Source organism: Vigna umbellata, chromosome 2 (assembly GCF_029865625.1).
Source record: "Vigna umbellata cultivar VRB3 chromosome 2, Vumbellata_1.0, whole genome shotgun sequence".
Taxonomy (NCBI): Eukaryota; Viridiplantae; Streptophyta; class Magnoliopsida; order Fabales; family Fabaceae; genus Vigna; species Vigna umbellata.
In genome coordinates, this window is record NC_142166.1 from 23913601 (window position 1) to 23936383 (window position 22783).

At 34.2% G+C, this 22783-nt stretch overlaps 1 protein-coding gene and 1 long non-coding RNA gene across 2 annotated transcripts; one reads left to right on the forward strand and one right to left on the reverse strand.

Annotated features, from left to right (window-relative positions):
- Window positions 1-3475: 3475 nt before the first annotated feature.
- On the reverse strand, window positions 3476-13468 carry CLPC1 (CLPC homolog 1). The gene is made up of 10 exons (XM_047322062.2): window positions 13327-13468; window positions 8936-9517; window positions 8331-8446; window positions 8106-8228; window positions 7834-8019; window positions 6624-6839; window positions 5827-6044; window positions 5485-5560; window positions 5311-5400; window positions 3476-5003 (listed from the first exon to the last, which is right to left on the reverse strand). The coding sequence occupies exons 2-10, from the start codon at window positions 9498-9500 to the stop codon at window positions 3825-3827; spliced, it is 2769 nt and encodes a 922-aa protein (XP_047178018.1). The 5' UTR covers window positions 9501-9517; window positions 13327-13468; the 3' UTR covers window positions 3476-3824.
- Window positions 13469-13632: 164 nt separating this feature from the next.
- Window positions 13633-14421, forward strand: LOC148203656 (uncharacterized). Its single transcript, XR_015784222.1, has 2 exons — window positions 13633-13992; window positions 14074-14421. It is a non-coding gene; the product is annotated as an uncharacterized LOC148203656 (long non-coding RNA).
- The last annotated feature ends 8362 nt before the right edge of the window (window positions 14422-22783 follow it).

Genomic DNA, 22783 nt, shown 5'->3' on the forward strand with positions numbered 1-22783 from the left:
AAGACAGGGATTAATTTTAATAACTCTAAAATAATCCCTATAACTTTAATACATTATATTCTAATAGTCATCACATTAGAATTTTTACATCAAAGTTATGCTTTAAATTACATGAACCAATTCTTAAATTAATATAATTTAACAAAAGCGAGAACTTTCACAGGGAGTGTGATTGAGTGTTGTTGTTGTTGCTTTCTTAAAAGCCTATCATCCTTCGTGAAGCATTCGGAGGAGGTGTTCATAATTTGTGAAGATTCAGAGGAGATGTTTATCCCTTGTGGGTTAGAAGGGATGTGACTTTCATCTCTTTAGGTAACAAGAGAGGTGTTCTAACCTTAAACTATTTTTTTTTCTTTATGATTGTAACAATTTATTGGTTTTTGCTAGTGAAGCGTTAATTCTCAGTTGAGATTAACAACTAGATGTAGGATCTGTTTGATCCCAACCAGGATAAAAATTACCTATGCAGTTTTCTCTCTTCCTTACTCTTTAATTTGTTTAAATTATTTTAAGGAATTTTTATATTTACTTGAGAGAATTATTAAAAGAACGATTTGAGATAAGAAACCAATTCACTTTTGGTTTGTTGAACGCGTTAACCTTTCCAGTGCGCCACTCTGACAATACATAGAATCAAAGGTAAACCACATCATATACATAAATCTACTAAATTGCAAAAGTCTTAATATAAAAACAAGTCTTCATGAAGATCTTCCTACAATAAGAGCACTTGAGACTTGACTTTGGGACATCATCAAAAAATTTGCTCTTTAGTTTTATGCTAACAATCTCCCCTTTTTGATGATGATAAAAAATATTTTGATTTAAAGCTTTTTGTAACCTGTACTGATTTGTAACTCATAACTATCGGGCTCTGTCTGTTTTCTTTTGTTATATAAATATTTAATCATTTCGAACGTCCTTATTTGTGCAGAATCGTCTCAAATAGATCCTCGTATTTTAATTGATCTCAATTAGGTCCCTTTTGTGAAAAATTAACTCAATTTGGACCTTGTCGTTAAGTGGGTTAGACGGCATTAAAAATTTTGTGTCGTGGCTTGCTGACTGAGCAATTTTAATTATGTGGCAGAGTTTGGTCGCCTTAAGTGAATTTTTTTTATTTTTTATATGAAATGGCTTGATGACAAACTAATTTCAAACTAAGAAATCTTGTGGTCTAGATGGTTTCAATGCTTAGTCAAACTGTATTGGATTTTGATCGAATTATATTAAACTTTTTTCAAATTGTCAAATTATGATAATATAAAGTATCGTGACACAAAATTCAATTTTTTTAATTAAAGTTAGACTGACTAATCTGATTAATTTGCAAGAATGGCCTGTTGGGCTTGGTAGACCGAATTTGTTCAACTTTCAAATTGAAAATGTTAGAGGTTCCTCCCTCCATCACCCCAACGCTTTCTACACCTCCTCAAATTTTTTCTTATTACAAAAGTACCCTTTTTTACTTTTACCATTTACCTATTTTACATTTTTGTTAAAATCCTAATTCCTTCTCTCTCATTTTCACTCAGCCACAGCCCCACCCCCCAACCCCACTCTCATTTTCTCTCTTACCACTCAACTTCATTTCTGTTTCTTCCCCTATCATATTCCTTTCTTCCCCATTTTTCAATTTCATTGCATTCGCTTTCTTCTGTCTTCTCTATTTCGATGCAGGTGTGCTTCGTTTTGTGGTGGTGTTGGTTCGTGCTGTGGAGTTTGACGGCTTTTGTTTGGTCTCTACGTTTTCTATGTACAAAGGAAGAAGAAGAGAATCGCGAAATACCTGAACAAATATGCGAGATTTGTTAGACCTTCAATGGATCTCAAAATTCGTCGATGGATGTCAAGATCCGTTGAAGGCCCAACAGATCTCGCATATCCTTCAGGCCTTCGCGTTTGACTTTTATTTATTTATTTTGTTTTAGTTTATTAATATTATTTTTTTGTATAAATTTTTATTTGTAGTATATATATATATATATATATATATATATATATATATATATATATATATATATATATATATATGTAGATTTTGGGTTTTTTATATTAATTATAATTATGTAATTTTTTTAGAATTTGTTAAAATGGTTGAAAGGCAAAACGGACATGGGAGATGCGTTGTTCAATATATCTTGATTTATGTTAACTGATGTCAAGATCATTGAAAGCTAAAGCAATGTTGGTAAAAAGAAAAGAACTTTTAATTCAGAATAAAATAAGAATGAAGAAGTACAGGAAGCAACCTGTGGTGGTGGAGTAACCCTCAAGATGTTAACCTGACCTTTTCTTTTTTGCTGGATAGATGGGCTGATCCAGTGCTTTTTGTCATATCTCTAATTGTGATGTAACCTTGTTCTTCTCATTCTCATCTCCAAGATATCTTAGGTGACCTAAGTACTAGGAAAGAAAATGCGACGTCTCTGTGTAATAATAAGTATATATGTTTTTATTTCAAATTTCTAAAATTTCAATCTGTTTTCATGCTGTAATTGATTTTATTTATCCTAATTATTACAAGTTTAGTAAAAGGGTTATTTAAACTATTATATTAGATATTATGAACAAATATATCATGACTTAAATAGATTATATGAACAATATCATTACTTATTATTAAAAAATAACATTTTTACTTTCTTAAATTTTTATTATATCCACAAGTACATTAAGATTTAAACTTTTTCTATTGATCATAAACTTTACTGTTTTAGATAGACATCTAAAACTTTAATTTTATTATAATTACTTTTAGAACAAGTAATTTTTTATATATATAATTTTTTTGTAACAGTTTTGAATTAAATAATTTTGATTTTTCTGCTCATATATATTATATTTTTTATAGAAAAAAATAAAAATCAATTAAAACAAATTTAAAATTCAAAATATATATCTACATAGAATCAAAATTTAAGAATTAATTAAGACAAAATTGAAGTTTTTGTCATCTATTAAAAATAAAAAATGAAGGCTAAAAAGTTAAGCGTTCCTTTGTCTTTATTAATTGATATATTAAATAAATATTATGAAGTCATAATTTAAATTTAAAGTACGGTTAATAGAACATATAAGTTTTAAATTTTTTATCATCAGCTTTAAAACTTTGAACATGTTATTGGTGACCCTGGTTCGCTTTTCGTAAAATAGCCCATTGTACAACCATGAATTTGATTCCTGGACTGTTCAACCACCGTAAATCCAACCACGGATGAAGATAATGAATGTGGTGGATCTTTTAACAGACATGCTGATGTAAGAGGTTAGACACAAGAGGTTAAATATCTAACCACGAAAGAGAATGAATGTGTTGGATCTTTTAACAGACACTATAAAACAGGCCGATACAACACTTGAAACACGTTGCTTCACTACCATCCACAGCAAACTTGTGTGCATAGATGATTTGGGGACAGTTACGTATTCAACTTGATCTAATTACCTTGAACCTGTCATTACACGCATTGAATTCTCAAACAAAGAATAGGCCATACCGATCATTTACAGTAATGCTTGATATTACATCGTTGGTCAAACCAGTGAAAACATAAAAATATCCCATTTTCCTAAGGAATATAGTTCATTGGTGGTAAAGTTATACCAAACACGGCACTGATTTGATTTTCACCTTCCCGCAGATGCTTCAGTTTTTCCCCAACCCCTGGTAACCCCACTACCCTTTTTCTGAATTTGGTTTTTCTTGGCAATAGGCAAGAAAGATGAGGCCTACCAGTATCAATCAAAAGCTTTGGGTACATTGACAAGTAAAACATACTTCAGACAAATTAAGTACACATAGTATCAGAAAATTAACCGCATTATACAGGAAGTGCCTCTGGTAAGGACTCGGGGGCTCCACTGCTACCATTGAGCACAATCACGTTACCATCAGAATCAACATCCACTATAACAGAGTCACCCTCTTTGATCTCTCTAGCAAGCATCTTCTCTGCCATACTGTCTTCCAAAAGTCGCATTATAGCTCTTCTTAAAGGTCTGGCTCCGTAACTAGGATTATAACCTTCCTCCACCACTCTGTCCCTAAATCTTTCTGTTACTTGAAGTTCAATATCTTTTACCTTCAGTCTAGCAAACACCTCATTGAGCATTATGTCAGCAATCTCCTTCACCTCCAGTTTTGTGAGTTGCCTGAAGACAATCATTTCATCCAACCTATTCAAAAATTCTGGCCTAAAGTATTGCTTTAGCTCCTCAGTCACCAAGCTCTTGATTCTATTATAACTGCTATCCTTCTCATCATAATCCAGATCAAATCCAATTCGGCGGCCTCCTTTCTCAATCACACTGCTTCCAACATTTGATGTCATTATAAGAAGTGTGTTCTTGAAATCCACAGTTCTTCCCTTACTGTCGGTTAGTCTTCCATCTTCCAGGATCTGAAGCATCATGTTAAATACATCAGGATGGGCTTTCTCAATCTCATCAAATAGAACAACAGTGTAAGGACGACGTCGAACTGCCTCGGTCAACTGCCCACCTTCAGTGTAACCAACATACCCAGGAGGTGAACCAATAAGTTTGGAAACTGTGTGTCTTTCCATAAACTCACTCATGTCAAGTCGTATCATAGCTTCTTCAGAGCCAAAGTAGTATGCAGCCAATGCTTTGGCCAATTCAGACTTCCCCACACCAGTTGGACCAGAAAAGATGAAGCTAGCAATTGGACGGTTAGGGTTCTTCAGTCCAACCCGAGCTCTACGAATAGCCCGACTAATGGCTTTCACTGCTTCATCCTGACCAATGACTCGCTTATGTAAAGTCTCTTCCATCTTGAGGAGGCGATCAGATTCATCCGTCGAGACTTTCTCAACCGGAATACCAGTCCAGGATGAGACAATATGCTGTATGTCAGCTTCAGTCACAGTAGGACCTGCATCCCCTGCCTCAGTCTCTGCTTTGCTCATCTCCTTGCCTTTCTCTATAAGTGTTGAGATCTGTGCCTTAAGATCCATTTCTCTATCTCTCAGCTCTCCAGCCTGCTCAGAAATTTACATCATCAACCCATAAATTAAACGCAAAAAAATAGTACAGCTGACAAAAAGAACCAGCCATTACACTGTTCTTTCCTTCTTTTGTGAAAGAAGGGGCTTTATACTACTACAACATTCTTTAAACTCTACAAGCTTACTATAATCAAAAGCCATTTTATATAATTGATAAAATGCTAATCACTTTTAGCGTTTACTTTAGCAAAAACATTACTTTCCTTAGCCAAGGTAGTTGAATATTTTCGTGAAAATGTCCAAAAAAACTTGTCATGTTAAATCCTCAAAGAGATATTACCTTTTCAAAGTCTTGGTTGCGAACAGCTTCCTCTTTCTCCTTGATAATCTGCCTGACCTCCTTGTCAAGTTCTCTTGCTTCTTCAGGTAACTGGAAGTACATAGAGTTACAGCCCATATTAGCTCAGTAATAGAAGCTAGAACTGATAGTTCAGGGTAAACAAATAATATATACCTGTGCATGTTGAAGCCGAACTCGGGAACCAGCTTCATCAATCAAATCTATAGCTTTGTCAGGCAAAAACCGATCACTGCAGGGACAACATTATCATAAATGAATGGATGGCATGATAGCTAACATAGATATCAATCACATCACTACATTCAGACATAAATGTAACTGACATAAGGCAATTCAAAGAGGGAAGCTATTGTTGCAAAATTCCATAACTAACATGCATCAGCTTAATTCAAGGAAAATTTCCAATTTAAACATGCCATGTTGAAAAGCGAATTAAAATATCTATAACATAAATCACATTAAACGAACAAAGAAGAGAGATGAATTATGACTAACCTGATATACTGGTATGACAGCTGTGCAGCAGCTACAAGAGCCTCATCAGTATATCGGAGCTTGTGATGAATTTCATATCGTTCTCTAAGTCCTTTCAGAATTTGTATTGTTTCATCAACAGTCGGTTCTGGTACTTTAACTGGCTGGAATCGTCTCTCTAAAGCAGGATCTTTTTCAATGTGCTTTCTATATTCGTCTAATGTTGTGGCTCCAATACACTGCAGAAATATCAAAACAAACTAATTAAAACAATGCCAGTAGTTGGGACTGAATTAAACTATTTAATGGTCTACATTTTAGAAGATATTCATTGTGTAGAGGAGTTTAGCATAGGCCTCGGAACCCCCTTCAAAATATGCCTACAACAGCCATTATGATGTGTTATCAACCGAAATTGAAACTGTAGGAAATTCCAAGCTTGAAATTTTGGATTAAAAATCTTCAGCATATCATATAATGCTGACTACAAGTTAGCAACGACTCCCGACCATATTAGAATTGAGACTAGAGAGTTGCTCATAGCAGACATGTTAAATATCTTGCAACAGTTTTAACAGTTTATAAGCATGGAATGACCAGAAGATTGTATACTTTTTTTTGTACAGTGTGGAGTTCCAAGGACAATATTATGACCAGAGATAGTCTCTTCTTCCTTTATCATCACAGGTTTGAGTGATCCTACTAAATCCAAATGTCAAAAACTCAATTTTTTTTCACCCTCTTCACATATTAAATTGACTATCAGAGTCAACAAGCAGTAAATTCATTTCGAACATGTCAGCAGGGGAAAGTACTACCTGGAGTTCACCCCTTGCAAGAGCTGGCTTAAGTATGTTAGCAGCATCAATTGCCCCTTCTGCTGCTCCTGCTCCAATCAAAGTGTGTACCTCATCAATAAAAAGGATTATCTCGTCACTTTGCTTGATTTCTTCCATTAGTTTCTTCAACCTCTCCTCAAACTCACCACGATATTTAGTTCCAGCAACAAGTAAACCCATGTCAAGGGTTATAACCTAATGCATTCAAAACAAAGTGCATTATAGTATGTGGGATATCAAGAAAAGATGCTTGTTGACAATCATTTTTATATGTACCTTCACCAAATAGGGTCAGCTTTCTAAATAGTTTGTTTACGAAAAAATAGAAAGGAAAAGTTATCAAAGGGTAACTACTTAATCCACATATGTATTCCCTTCAAACAGGACCAATCTTGATAATCCCGTCCAGATTTTATTCCCATTAATTTGAAAAGATAAATACAATGACTAATACAAAAGTGATGACCTACTTGTTTGGTATTATATTAATAGTCAACAAATAACATGTCCAAATCAGGCTATTGTATGCCAAATATTATTAAGTAAAAAGCATATCCATGTTTATTTAAGATTTGGGACTTGTCAAATCATACTAAAAACTACAAAACAAATAATTCCGTTACCTATCCTAACCTGAAATATTCGTATGAAATAATGAAATCACTATCATATAATCATCACTGAACATGAGACGGTGTGCCCTAGATACTGATTTGGCCATCTTGGTGCCACGAAACGCCTTTTTATAACACAAGTAAAAAGAGTTCATAAAAAAAAAGAAAATATATATATATATATATATATATATATATATATATATATATATATATATATATTATCATCACTGAACATGAGACGGTGTGCCCTAGATACTGATTTGGCCATCTTGGTGCCACGAAACTCCTTTTTATAATACAAGTAAAAAGAGTTCATAAAAAGGAGTTTCGTGGCACCAAGATGGCCAAATCAGTATCTAGGGCACACCGTCTCATGTTCAGTGATGATTATATATATATATATATATATATATATATATATATATATATATATATATATATATAGAAATGAGACATTCTGGAATTCCAGCAATTTGAACAGTACATACAAAAATAGAATATGAAGCCCCCAAACTTAACAGGCAACTTAACACTAACTTCAAGAACAGCAGAGGTAAACGATTTCAACTAACCTTTTTGCCTTCTATGGTTTCAGGAACATCACCATTTGCAATCCGCTGAGCGAGACCTTCAGCAATTGCTGTCTTCCCAACACCAGGTTCTCCAATCAGACAAGGATTATTTTTAGTTCGACGGCCTAAAATTTGTGTCACACGTTCAATTTGCTGCTGCCTTCCCACAACAGGATCCAATTTTCCCTAGGAAGCACATAAAAAATTAAGCTTTTATTCACAATAAAGCAAGATCTACGACCTTCATAAAGAAAACCATGACCTCTCCATACCTCCTCTGCTAGCTTGGTCAAATTGGTACCATACTCCTCCAAAGTTGGCATCTTATTCCCACTACTTCCTGAACCAACAGTAGCAGTAACACTGTCGGCACTCTCACCCACCATGCGAATAACCTGTACCCATACAGTGAAAACTATCAGATAAGTATAAACTCATTATGTATCCATGCAAACAGATGTTTGATGCAAAAAGATACATGAAAGCATAATACTAGCCTGTGTGCGAATGTTAGTAGGATCAGCACCCAGGTTTTCCAGAACACGTGCTGCAACACCCTCACCCTCCCGAAGAAGACCCAGAAGCAGGTGCTCTGATCCAATATAATTGTGACCTGAAAATATTAAGGATTCGATACAACTAAGTACAATTTTTTACCCCAAAATACAGAACAGCATTAAACAAAATAACTAATAACATATGGCCGCAAACTCAATTCCAAATGCATCTTAAAGCAAGCGAAAACCATTCAGTGGTGGTACACACTATCAATGAACAAGTTTGGTAAAATTGACCAGATATATAGACAAAGTATCAAACAAAAGTTTATGACAACATTGAAGAAACGCTTGTATCATAAATTCATAGGGTCACTTTTTCAATCCTCTGCTTTATCCTTTATTATAATAGAAGACTACCTGACATATATATACATAATAGATCTTATACAACCAAATCTCTTCTACATTATTTCGAGTAACAATTACACCAAAAAAACAATGAGAAAACTACTAAGAATGGACTGACAGTTCCAAAAGACGCTTTTCCATGTATATATTAATTAATACAACAAAGGAAGGAAGAAGCTGAAAAACATGATTACCAAGTTGACGAGCTTCCTCCAGTGAAAGTTCCAAAACACGCTTTGCACGAGGAGTAAACGGAATCTCAACGGCTACAAATCCACTCCCCCTTCCAATTATCTTCTCTACTTCCACCCGAGCATCTTTAAGGTTGATCCCCATTGACTTTAGAACCTTGGCAGCAATACCAGTCCCTTCACCAATAAGACCCAATAGAATTTGCTCTGTTCCAACAAAATTATGACCAAGACGCCTTGCTTCCTCCTGAGCTAGCATAATTACTTTAATTGCTTTCTCAGTGAAACGCTCAAACATGGCTTTCGGTACACATCTGGTAGATCTTCCTCGGTGTGCAGAAGTTGCAATGGATACTTTAGAGTGAAAATCTATTCCGGGTCTCAACATAGTATCCAAAGGATTAAAAGTTCGGAGTCCTGTAAAACCTGACATTCTTAATCCATTTGTACGTACTGCATTCATCATTTTGGCTGGTCTTTTTGATCTTCCAGATCCCTTTTGCTGACCATGTCTATGTTCAGCCACTAGACCAGGGACATTAATTGACTGAGCCAAAACCCTAGCCATGAATCCTCAATTGCAGCCTGCATGTTTTATGAAACATTTAAGAAAACGAGATATGCCGCAAAAGAAACAGAATGCAATCAGATAAGCGTGCAGACAAGTTTCAGATGTAAAGCATCAATATTTAGGACAAAATTTCATGATGTGTAATGGACATAAAAAATATTTTAGAAAATTACGCTATGAATACTTACATGATCAATCTCCTAATTGAAGTTCACAAGAACTATATATTTTCTATATAGTTTGACGAAGAAACTGTTAGGTTTCTTAAGAGTAAGAAACCAGTCTTCAGATCAGTTATAAGGATACAACACTCAAAACTTATAATTCAACTTAAGTTCACACTAGCATTAATGAAAAACTAATTAAGAGAACATTCAACAGCATTCAAGGGAAATAAATCCCTTCATACAGGATATAAACTCGGTCCAAACTATGAAAAATACATCATACCTATTGGAATAAACTTAAATTTTAGGGATTTATTAATAATTTTCTTTGAATCTTATCCTATTAGTTTTGTGTCTAGTAATATTTAGTTTGATTTTGATAAAGATAAAATAGAGATAGGAAGTTTTGATTTTTATTTATTTAGGAGTAGTATTATTCTATTTTATTGATATAAGATAAAGATAGATTAAGTAGATTTTATTTTAAGTTAGTTGATATTTTATTTTCAGTTTTTATTATTGGTACTTGGTGCAAGGTCTTATTTGCACCTATTTAAAGGTTGTCAAGGTTCAATGAAAATAACCACATTGAAGAGTCCAATTATTTGTGAGTCACGTTTCTTTTAACTAAGTGGTATCAGAGTTTTATGTTCCTCTAAGTACCGAGAGAGAGAAAAGAGAGGAGAGAGTCAAACACTGTGAGGAAACAGTGAGTGCTCGAGAGTTTTGTCAGGGATAGCAAAATTAGTCAACGGAATGAGTGTGCTACAATTGTCAGAAAAGATCAATTACAACAATTGGTGTCTACAGAGGAAGGTTCTTCTTATGGGACATAGTGGAGGACAGGTACAATGAACCTGCAGGGGATGAGCATCAACCAACGACCCAGATTGCTACATTGAAAAAGACATGGGTAAAAGACAAATCGACTTTGTACTATTTGTATAATGCAGTGGATCAATCGAGGTTCGAGAAAATAAATAATGCAAAATCAGCAAAAGAAGCATAGGAAATTTTGGAGGTGGCATACCGAGGAGATATCTGTGTGAGACAAGTCTGAGTACAAGCTCTTAAAAGAGAGTTTGAACATATGGAAATGGATGAAAAAGAAGGAGTTGTTGAGTTTATAGCTCGAGTACAGAAGATGGCCAACCAACTCAGAATGAACGGAGAACAGGTGCCTCCTAACCAGGTTGTGGAATAGATCTCAAGAAATCTGATAGATTATTTTGAAAGTATCATGGTCACTATTGAAGAGACAAATGATTTGTCAACTCTCATTGTGGAAGAGTTAGTTGGGTCATTAAAGGCCCACAAACTGAGGAAGAAGAAAAAAAAAGAGGGAACCCGACAATCAAGACCTACAAGCATAATTTGACTCAAATGGAACTCGGAATACTCAAAGCCGAGGTCCTGGAGGCAAAGGACGAGGAGGTCGAGGATGAGGTGAACATGGCTGAAGTAATTTTGAGAATGATAGTGAAGAACAAACCGGTCAGCATAATTGGCATGACTGAGGACAAGAGAAAGGCTAAGGAGATCGGTTAAGAGTGGAGTGTTTTAAGTGTGGCAAGTACGACCACTATGCAAACGAGTGCATATTGAAGAAGTGCTACAACTGTGGTAAGGCTGGCCACATTGCAAAGCATTACAAGGCTGAGACAAAGGAGGAGACAAATCTCGTTATTGAAGAGGCGGAAGAAGAGTGTGGAATCTTGTTAATGGAAAAGAGCTTGGATGCAATGGAAATGGAGAGTTCAGTACCAACAATGGACGAAGTGATCTCAATAAATGATGCGACAAATGTGGAGAAGGCAAACATGAAGAAAGAACTCAAACAAAAAGATGAAGAGATTTAACGGATATGGAGACTTTTGGATGAAGCTAATGAGATTATGGCTAAACAGATGGTTAGGCTTGAGGAGTTGAAGAAGGCGGTTGACAAGGAGGAGCAAACATATAGTGTTCTTGAGCTAGATGAAAACAGGAAAAAGGAAGATGAAGATGTTGAGAAGAATCAAGGTATGAGAATCTCGAATACTAAAATAATCTCGAATACTAAAATAATCTCGAATACTAAAATAACAAAAAATCTTATGAGTATAATTTTGGTCGAGATGAAGAAGTAGGTCAAAAAAGAGGAAGATGAAGATGTTGAGAAGAATCAGGGTATGAGAATCTCGAATACTAAAATAGCAAAAAATCTTATGAGTAAAATTTTGGACGAGATGAAGAAGTCAGTCAATGTTGCATAAAGGTCAACCTAGGTAAAAGCCAGGAGGTCATAAGGAAAAAGAACTCAAATCTAGTTGCAAGACACAAGTTTGATGCAGGGTGATGCATATGCAAAGTCGAATAAAGGATAAAAAATTTAAGTTTACAAAGAAGTTTTGTTGTAATAAACTTAAATTTTAGGGATTTATTAATAATTTTGTTTGAATCTTATTTTATTAGTTTTGGATCTAATAATATTTAGTTTGATTTCAATAAAGATTAAATAGGGATAGGTATTTTTGATTTTCCATTTATTTAGGAACAATATTATTTTATTTTATTGATACAAGACAAAAATAGATTAAGTATATTTTATTTTAAATTAGTTGATATTTTATTTTCAATTTTTATTATTTGTCTTTTGCATAAGCCCTATTTGTATCTAGATTGTCAAAGTTCAATGAAAATAACAACAATGATTACACTATTAACCACTCCCCTAAACCATCCAACCTCTCTTAACTGCCCTGTAACTTCTGCCCTGGTTTGACTTCTTTTTCCTAACATACACCTTTAAAGTCCTATCACAAACACTAAGAATTACATTAATTTTGAAATGAATCCTACGTTATAGTAATTAAGTTCAAGTAAAAGATGCACAGTGCCTATATTAACGATCAAGAGTTACTTCAACTGATCCATAATAAAGGACCAAATATCTGGGCTACTTGGCGAGGGGATAAGTTGAGTGCCATATAACAAGACTTAAATAAATAATTAAATAGCACATTCCGCTTCCTAATTTAATCAATCTACTATTTCCTCTCTTGTATGTAAAATCAAATCAACAAGGAAAACCGCAGTGGCACACACTTTATTAGAAGTTTAGCTTCAGGAAACTCAACTCGTAAAAAGTAACAAGCGTGGAAAGTGGAATGCAGTGCTAACAAATCAACACCAGCAGCAAAGAACTACGACAAAATCGTAACAACACAGTTTGAGCTCGGAAAAGCCAATTATAAAAATCCACAAACAAAAAATAGAGAAAAAGCGCATCAAGCAAATACATCAGGAGAGATAGCAATAAGACAGCGGAAAACACTTAACGAAAACATGCGAACCATTCCTTATGTACGTATAAAATCGAGAGAAACGAAAACATCAATCAATGAGTCAACAAGCACAATAAGTTGCAGCAGCACGTGCAAAAACAATACTAATTGCAAAAACAATACTAATTGCAGAAACAATACTAATTGCAGAAACAATACTAATTGCAGAAACACGCAGTGGTCTAATAGTACAAACAAACAAAAGAAGGATAATTCTAAAACCTAAGTGAAGCAGCTTTGAAGCAACAACCGGTACGAAACGGAGTAACAGTAACACAACAGTGGATGAAGGAATGAAAGAATGGAAGGATGGATGCAAGAAGAACTCACCGGAAGAAGCAGTGCAGAAATAACCGATGACGATATAGAACACAGAATAAAGGGGAAAGGAAAAATAAACCGAAGATAAAAGATGAATTATGAGGAGAAAAAAAGAGAAGGAAGAGAGAGAGCAGAGAAAGACCTAAAGTAGCTGAAAAGAGAAAAGGGGGAGATTATTGAATATATAGTGAGCGAAGAAGAGGAAGGAATAAAATTGTGGTGAGGAATAGGCGCTGGCTAAAACCTTCTTCCCTCCCTTCCTTTTCCTAGATATCTATCTCTATCTATCTATAATCTCAAATTCAATCTAAATATCTATGGTAACACTTCGTGTACCCACTCCCACCCGATCATTTTTTTCATCTCGCCCTTCATCCCCTCATCCCATCTCACGCGTCCATTCTTTCCACGTTGTGTCCGTAAACGTCACACGTAACGTCTGCCTGCGGGTCCCACCTCATCACCACTCACAATTGATATTTTTAACCCACTGACTGTTTTGCCCCTGCTTCACGCGCCGCCTTAATAAAACGCCAACGCCAGAACGAAAGGGAAAACGCGAGAGATTGGGGATTTAAGGTAAATATCTACGTCGCTGTAGCAGAGACGTAGACGATACCGCTTTTCTTAACCTTGTTTTGGTTTTGGAGTTGGTTTCGTTTCCGTGGTCAAATGGTACATGCACATACTGTAACGTGGTTAATTGCTTTCTCTTTTTGTTTCTTAATTCCTCCTTTATCGTTTTGGACAAAGCAGCGTGAAGAGAAAAAAACGAAGCTAGCCGTCAACAACCGTGGAAAAATCTTTATTGCCGGTAAAGTTTACAATTTAGCAGCATCACCTAAAATTGGACTGCAGCTTCAAATGCAAAAGTAAGAAAAATGGTTTTTTTTCTTTGATGGTCAAAGAAAAGAGAAAACATGGAAGCATGCTTAATGCACTCTCTACTGCTTTCGTCATATATCATATATTATTACTACATAAATAACAACTTTTTTAATTGACTACAAATATTTAATCTTTGTATACAGGAAATGGATTATTAATGTATTAATTTTTCTTCTCAAAATTACAGCATATTTAATATGTTTTTTATTACGTTTATGACATGTTATTTTGTTAGTATTATATAGCTAAGAATATTGTAGGATTTTACAGAATTTATCGAATATATTATGGTTTCTATAATTTTAAAATGTGAAACATTCAAATTCAAATTTTGTTACTAAGTTTTAGCAGTAAATGGAGTATTTTAATTATGGGTCATTAAATCAGCATTCGAAAAATTACAGAATTAAAAACAATAGTGTTAATGAGTTCTATTTTATAATTTGCACTGATATAATAAATAAATCAAATTCTGATTGCTTAGATTCTAGCTTTTCAGAATATTATAATAAACGCTTGTTGTATATGTGAAACAATTTAGATATATACTTGAAAACTTCTCCCTGAACCTACAAGCTATGTTGTATTGAGGGTCAAGAAAAGTTGGGTGTGTATATCAAAAATAAGACTTTAAAAACGAAAAGACATCAAGTTCCAGGTTGCGACTTCATCCCATTTTTTCTTCTTGTATCCCACTCTTTTTTTTCTTCATCCTTATAAAATTGCTAATCTCCAAATTAATACTAATTAAAATTATAATAAAAATTCTTATAACTCTTTATTTTAAATATTTTTAAAACTAAATGTTTTGAAAAATACTTTTTAAAGTAAAAATATCTTTCAAAATATTTAATTTTAATTTTTTCTTTCCGGATTAAACATTTTTAAAAGTATTTGCAAATTAATAAGGTCTTCCAAAACATATACATATCAGAATATTTTTTGTATTCTAAAATGCATTCTAACATCCCAAAATATATAGTAAAAACTATATAAAATATTAGTCATCATTATAATATTATAGAATAGTTAGAAAGTTGCAAATAAAGAGATAATCTTATAGTCATTCAAAATGGCTATAAAATTTAAAACTTTATATACAATAGAGTATTTCAAAACTTATACAAATAAAAATGGACAGCCTAACTAAACTAGACAGCCGCATCATCTCCTCCAAAACCTGCTCGAGAGGCACCTCAACAGAAACCTACAACTCATCAATTGGTGATAGAAATTCAACTTTAAAACCTAAATTGAGCTAAGAATTGAAGAGAAAGAGTACAAGGCACATGCAACCAGAATCTGCTGCATTCTCACAGCCCCAAAATGCGCAGAAGAAAAGCAAAATGACTTACAAGCTGAAGAACAAGAAACTGATCGGTCAAGATCGTAGCCCTTGACACTAGGATCGCCTAGGCACCTCCTGATTGTCGAACAGTTAGCTCAGTTGGGATGAAATCTAGAGAGAAGCGAGAGAAAGAGTAGAGAACAGTGTTTTAGAGAGATGAAGTATTTTAGATAATGAACCGAGCATTAGAAAGTTTTATTTATATTATAAGATTATTTTTAAAGTAAAAAGCTCGTCTCGTTATTTTAATACACATATCTACTCTAATACTCTGTTTTATAGGTTCTTACACGCATGATTTGAAATATATTTAATGATCTAAGAATAATTTATGAAATACTCAATTTGGAAAGAAAAATTATAATTAAGTTAAGGATGCGAAGATATTTTTGGATAAAAAAAATAACACTTTGACATCCCATTTTTGACACTTTTGATATGGTCGAGTTGTCATTGATCCATTTTTTTTATTTCTTTCATTCTTATGTGAAAAATAGAAACTTCAGCTTTTCCTTTGACTTATGAACCCTTTCGTTTGTAGAGTTTTAATTTCAAATCATTCGTAACCTAGGTCAACTTTTACTTTCAATCTTCCTTCATTTCAATCTTCTTCTCATGTGGTTGTTGATATGATCATAGATGGGGCAACAATAAAGAGTTTTCAAAGTGACAACAAGCATAAAAAGAGTAGAATAGATTTCATAGGCTTGTATTTGCCTCTTTGTTTCTTTTCGTTAGTTCTAGTTGAATAAACGCTTATAAACCTTTCTTTTCGTTTAAGCACAAGCAATGTGGGACTTTCCATGGCTTGGTCTTAAAAGAAAAGAAGAGAAAGAAGGTGTCTTAGCTTGTAGCGCAAGGTAGCATAGCTAGCTTTTATGTTTTGAACTTTAGGAGAACTAGATGGCTTATAAACCCTTTTGGATGGAGAGAATTAAGCAATGTGGGACTCCAAGCACCAAGGAGAAGTGTTGCAGCTGCTGGCCGGCCTTGAGACTTATAAGTCCCACATCTCTTAATCCCATTCTCCAAACTCACTCCAAGGGTTATATAAGAAGGCTTAGGGGTCTCCTTTTTGTACCTTACCTTGATTCAATGAATTTGAGTTGATTTGCACTTTTGCAATCCTCTTTGAGATAGAATTCTGTCTCTAAAGTCCCAAATTTGGGCAAACCTTATCTTGTTCAATCAAGTGGCGGTCCTCCTCTTGATGCTTATCTTGGAAGCTTGTTCAAGTGGCGCATCTTCAAATCATAAGTTTCCTCTTCCTTAATCTCTTCCATTTTTAATTTCTTTCCCATTCTCTTAAATGTCATTTAGTATATTCTCTCTAGGTATGCACTTCCCCATCAGTTGTTGATTATTTCTTTCACCCACCGTCGATCAAATGGGGTTTATTTCTCTCATGAAAATTTGTTTTTGTTATCAACTATGTTTGTCTATGACATTTGAAGTTGGGAGAGGTTTTTAAAGTAACCTTTTTTATTTCCTCTTTTTGTAGTATATTAGGTTCTTATTTTTTTTATTAGGGTTAAATATGTTTTTAGTCCCTTAACTGTCAAGCGATTTTGTTTTTCGTCCCTATTTCAAACTTTGTACGATTTGATCCCTCTCCTTAAGGAATCCATAATTTTTGGTCCTCCCAAAGAAACGGCATTAAAAATCAGATGAGGTGGCTAATGGTGGTGTGCCATGTAATATTTTCATGTTTACTCAGTCGCTCAACATCCAGAATGATTAAACACTCATCCAGAGCGTCCCTCTGAACCTCTGCTTCTCTCCCTCCCTCCGTCTCTTTCCTTGCATCTTCGTCTCCGTCCACCGCCGCAACCTCCGTCCCCATTCTCGACCACTGTCTTCCACGTCGAAGATCGCTCTCCATGGTTCTTCCGCTGGAATTTCATAAGTATAGTTTTTTTTCGGTTCTCATCTCGCAGATCTCGTAAATCTCGCAGATCTCACTGACGCCTGAAAACAAAAGCTTCATTCTTTCAAATTTTATTTTTATTTTGTTTTTTTTTTCCATCGGGAATCAGGAATAGGGGAGGCAAAGGGGAAATTTTAGAAAGTGGAGGCAAAGGGGTTCTGTCACTTCATCTTCAGTCAGGGGAGGGGCTGGAGCCATAGTTGGTGGCAAGAGAGATTTATCCATGCCTTGCAAAAGGCCACCTAATGATGAAGGTTTTGAAAACAGCCAGACTCATTTCACTTACTATTTCTACTTTTGACATGCCACCAAAGGAGAAAATTTGAGCTTCTTCTTCTTGTCAACTCCAAGCCTCAGACAGAAATTTTCTTCCATAAGAGGAAGACCATCCCTCAACTTCACCTTTGGCTCCCATCCCAACAATTCTTTTGCTTCTGTTATGTCTGGTTTTCTTTGTCTCGGATCATCAGGAGTGTTCTCCACCATCTTGATTTCAACATCAGGATTGATAAGTTGCAACCACTTCTAGCAAATGTTTTCATTCAAACCCTGCACATAAATATAGATGATGATGTATTATTTATTTGGTACTATGGACATGCTTTTCTACTCCAGGAAATAGCCAGATATGGGCAACCAAGGATTCCAAGCGACATTTTACTATTCACAACTTGAACTTGATGAAAGCAAGCGTGTGAAATGTAAATGTACTCTGGTAAGTAACTGGGGGCAGAGAAAGTAAAGATACTTTCCCAATTAAGGAACTAAGTAAACATATTGTTAGCCACGTCAGATTAAATTTAACGGTGTTAGTTTTGGAGGACCAAAAATTATGATTTCTTTAAGGAGAGGGATCAAAGCGTACAAAGTTTGAAATAGGAACGAAAAACAAAATCGCTTGATAGTTGAGGGACTAAAAACATATTTAACCATTTTTATTATTTTTTGTGTATGGTTGAGGATAATAATTTTTTTATGGTTTTGACTTTAAAGTAGTGAATGTTCCAGGTTGGGTTTGATTTAGGAGAAGGAATACTTGTGTGGAGAGTTAAGGTTTAGAAAGAAGTGGTTTTTTGGGTTCTTTTTGTTTGTTATTGGTAGAAGAGTTGTAATTCATGGAAGGTTCTTCCTGCGATGTTTGGTGCTAATTGTTGAAAGAAAATGAGTGACTTGTGTTGTGGAGTTTGGGTATTGGTTGTGGTAGGGAGGATAGAATGGATTTATGGATTTTTGCACGGAGCTAGCTATTTGGCTAAATATTGGAACATGTTAGCAAAACATGGTGATAGATCCTGTCATGTATCTTCTGAGTATTCATGACTTGATAATTAAATTATAAAATAATTACAAAGAGTTTAATTGATCTTTTCATAATCTTTTATTTATAAGAATAAATTGATAAACACAATATAATCATGATAAATAAGGTAACTTTAGACACAATATAATCATGATAAATAGGATAACCCTTGACACAATATAATGATGATAAAATAGGATAAATATCTTAACACTCCACCTCAAGCTGAGCATACAAATTGTATGTATCAAGCTTGGAACAAATAAACTCAATATGAGGGCCCCTTAATGACTTGGCCAATACATCTGTGAGTTGATCGTTTGACCCAATAAACTCAGTACATATTTCTTTAGTCAACAACTTTTCACGAACAAAATGACAATCAATTTCTATATGTTTAGTCCTCTAGTGAAACATTGGATTTTGATGCAATGTGGAGAGCAGTTTGATTGTCGCAATACATCTTCATAGTATGGATATCACAGAATTTAAACTCTTGAAAGAATTGTTTCACCCATATAAGTTCACATGTTAGTGACACCATTGCCCTATACTCGGCTTCAACAATTGATCGAGCTACTACATTTTGTTTCTTACTTTTCCATGAAATAATGTTTCCTCCTAGAAAAACACAATATCTTGTATAGTAGACCTTCTATCAATAGGCGAACTTGCCCAATCTGCATCACAATACCCAAAGACCCGAATGCTTCGTTTATCTTCATATAACAATCCTTGCTCGGGAGCCTTTTTGACATACCTTAGAATGTGAATGAGAGCATTCCAATGGTCAACACATGGAGCCTGCATAAACTAACTAACCACTCTAACTACAAAGGATAGACTTGGCCTTGTAATAGTGAGATAAATCAGTTTTTCAATCAGCCTCCTATACCTCTCTAGATCGAAGAATAACTCACCTTCTTCTGTCTGTAATTTCTTGTTTGGGTTCATGGGACTACCTACTAGTCTGCAATCAATCATGCATGTTTCTTGTAGTATATCAAGAGCATACTTCCTTTGGGACATTACAACTCCATTTTTTATTGCGCTACTTCAATGCCTAAAAAGTATTTGAGACTTCCAAGATCCTTGGTTTGAAAATGTCTACACAAGTACTCTTTCAGCTGAGATATTCCAACAACATCATTTTCTTTAATGACAATTTCATCAACATATACTATTAAGTAAACACATTTCCCAAGAGAAAAATGACAGTAAAAAACTGAATGATCTGTTTCATTGTGTTTTAGCCCAAATTTTTGAACAATGAAGCTAAACTTTTCAAACCAAGCACGTGGTGATTGCTTGAGGTCATATAGAGATCGATGTAGTTTGCATACCATACCAGATTCTCCCTGAGCAACAAACCCAAGGAGGTTGCTCCATATATACTTCTTCCTCAAGATCACCATGTAGGAAGACATTCTTGATATCCAATTGATGAAGTGGCCAATGACGAATGGCTGCCATGGCAAACAAGAGGCGAATAGTAGTCATCTTGGCTACAAGAAAGAAAGTGTCACAGTAATCAAGACCATAAACATGAGTATAACCTTTTGCAATAAGTCGAGCTTTGAGTCGATCAATTTCACCATCAGGGCCGACTTTAACTAGATACACCCCTCAACAGCCAACCGCTTTTTTGCCCGGGGAAGGGATACCAGGTCCCAAGTATTATTGTGGTCAAGAGCCTGCATTTTTGTAATCCTAACTTGTCGCCATCCAGGATGATCAAGTGCTTCTTTCACATTCTTGGGTATAACAATAGAAGACATTGAGGATAAAAGAGAAAAATAGGAGAGCGTCAATCGATGATAGCTAAGAAAATTATAAATGGGATGAGGGTTTCGAGTGGAACGAGTATCTTTTCTGACAACAATAGGTCATGCTGAATCAATTACACCAGGAGGCATGAGAGGAGGTGATGAGGGAGAAGAATCTGAACTGGGAGATTCACCATTGCCAACATTGTTGTGGTTGATAGGCAGTACGTCGAGTGAACCATGTGAAAACATTTCGAAAACAAGTCAGGTTAACTACTTAAAATGAAAATAAAACAGACTTTCGAAAAAGAAAAATAAGTGAGGAGCAACGAACAAATTTCAGTACAAGATCTGGCTAATGTAAAACAACAAAGTTTCATGCACCAGGCTCACTTCCTCTCCAAAAAACAATAGAATTGATCTAAGTATTCACATCACAACTAAAACAAGTCAGGTTAACTTGTTAAAATCAAAATAAAATTGACTTTCGATAAAAGAATATAAGTAGGGAGCAAAGGCAAAATAACCACGGAGCAGTGAATAAAATTTTATACAAGATCTACCTAATAAAAAAAACAAAATTTCATGCACCAATCATGGTCACTTCCTCCCATACAACATCACAATTCATTTAAGTAACCATATCACAACTAAAACAAGTTAGATTTAATAGTTCAAATCAAAATACTTCTTAAATTAACCAACTCCATCAACTGTTAATCTACAACTCAGGTCATCAATGTACTATTTATGAGAAGAAACCACACTTTTTCTTAGCACTAGAAATATGAAATGCACTTAAAAATCAGATGGCATTTGAATGTTTGGTTTTTTAAAACTACATCTTCCATAAAATTCTAAAAAATATGTTCTTACATTAAAATTAAATATCAATGAATCAAGAATGTAAAACAAAAAAGAATCAATCAAATTGGATAATTATGGCAAACAAAGGTCGAAGTTGTCCTCTATAGTCTATTTTTTACTTTCAAGATTAAATTGCATCTTGAACTCTAAAAATTATGTTCTTATATTCAAACTAAAGATCACTGAATCAAGAATGTAACAAAAAATAATTAGCCCAATTGGATAATCATAGAGAAGTTTATGCATCAAACAAGTAGGAAAAGTGTCTGGTGTTTTTGAAATTAAACTACATCTTCCATAGAATTTGAAAAAAAATATGTTCTTACATTCAAATTAAATATCATTGAATCAAGAATGTACAGTCTGTTTCGTATTTCCAAGATTAAACTACATCTTCCACATAATTCCAAAAAATATGTTATTATATTCAAATTGAAGATCATTGAATCAAGAATGTAAAAAAAAATAATTAACTCAATTGGATAACTATGGAGAGATTTATTCATCAAACAAGTAGTAAAGGTCAAAGTTATCCTCTACAGTTCGTTTAGTATTTTCAAAATTAAACTACATTGTATAGATTTTCAAAATTTACGTTTTTATATTCAAATTGTACATGTTTTCTTAAATTTAATCCTCTAAAGTTTTAACAACAACAATTTCTCAAGATTTATTACCATTACATACATTGATTGGTCTGGAAATGAACATATTTTGTACAACTTGAAACTAATTTTCATTTAAATGTCAAATACAATTTATTATAATATAACTTTACATGTTCTACCTTCTACATTATATGTTCCAATGAATAACAATGTACATTAATAAGTTTGAACAAATAAATTTATGTTTTGAAGCATTATTTCCCTTCGGATATAAGGGAATCTTCAATCTGCTATTCAAGATGCAAAAGTTTGAAAGCTCTGTGAGAAAGCATTACTCTGGAGAATTGAAGCTCATTCATTGTCCTATTTAGGGATTCTTTTAAAACCTTGTTTTCTTCTTCTACGGCACATAACTGCATTTCCACGACACACTTTAGTTTATGAATGACTAATTGAAAACATCCAATTAAGACTAATTAATTTTAAGAGAAATTCAAGAGTACGTTATAGTGAAAAAATTTAACTCACAATGGGCTCGTTCTTCAAAGCATGTTCTTTTTCAAATTTGCAAGCTTGCTTAACAGCAAGATTGACCATGTCATCTACCTACGTAGTAAAAATTATTCGTTAAACAAATAAAAAGATTGTTCACAAGGCTACTAAGTATACTTAGTCACCCTATTTACATATAACAGAAATGCTAAATATATTTACATATAACAGAAATGCTAAATACAAGTGCATAGTATGTATGACCATGGA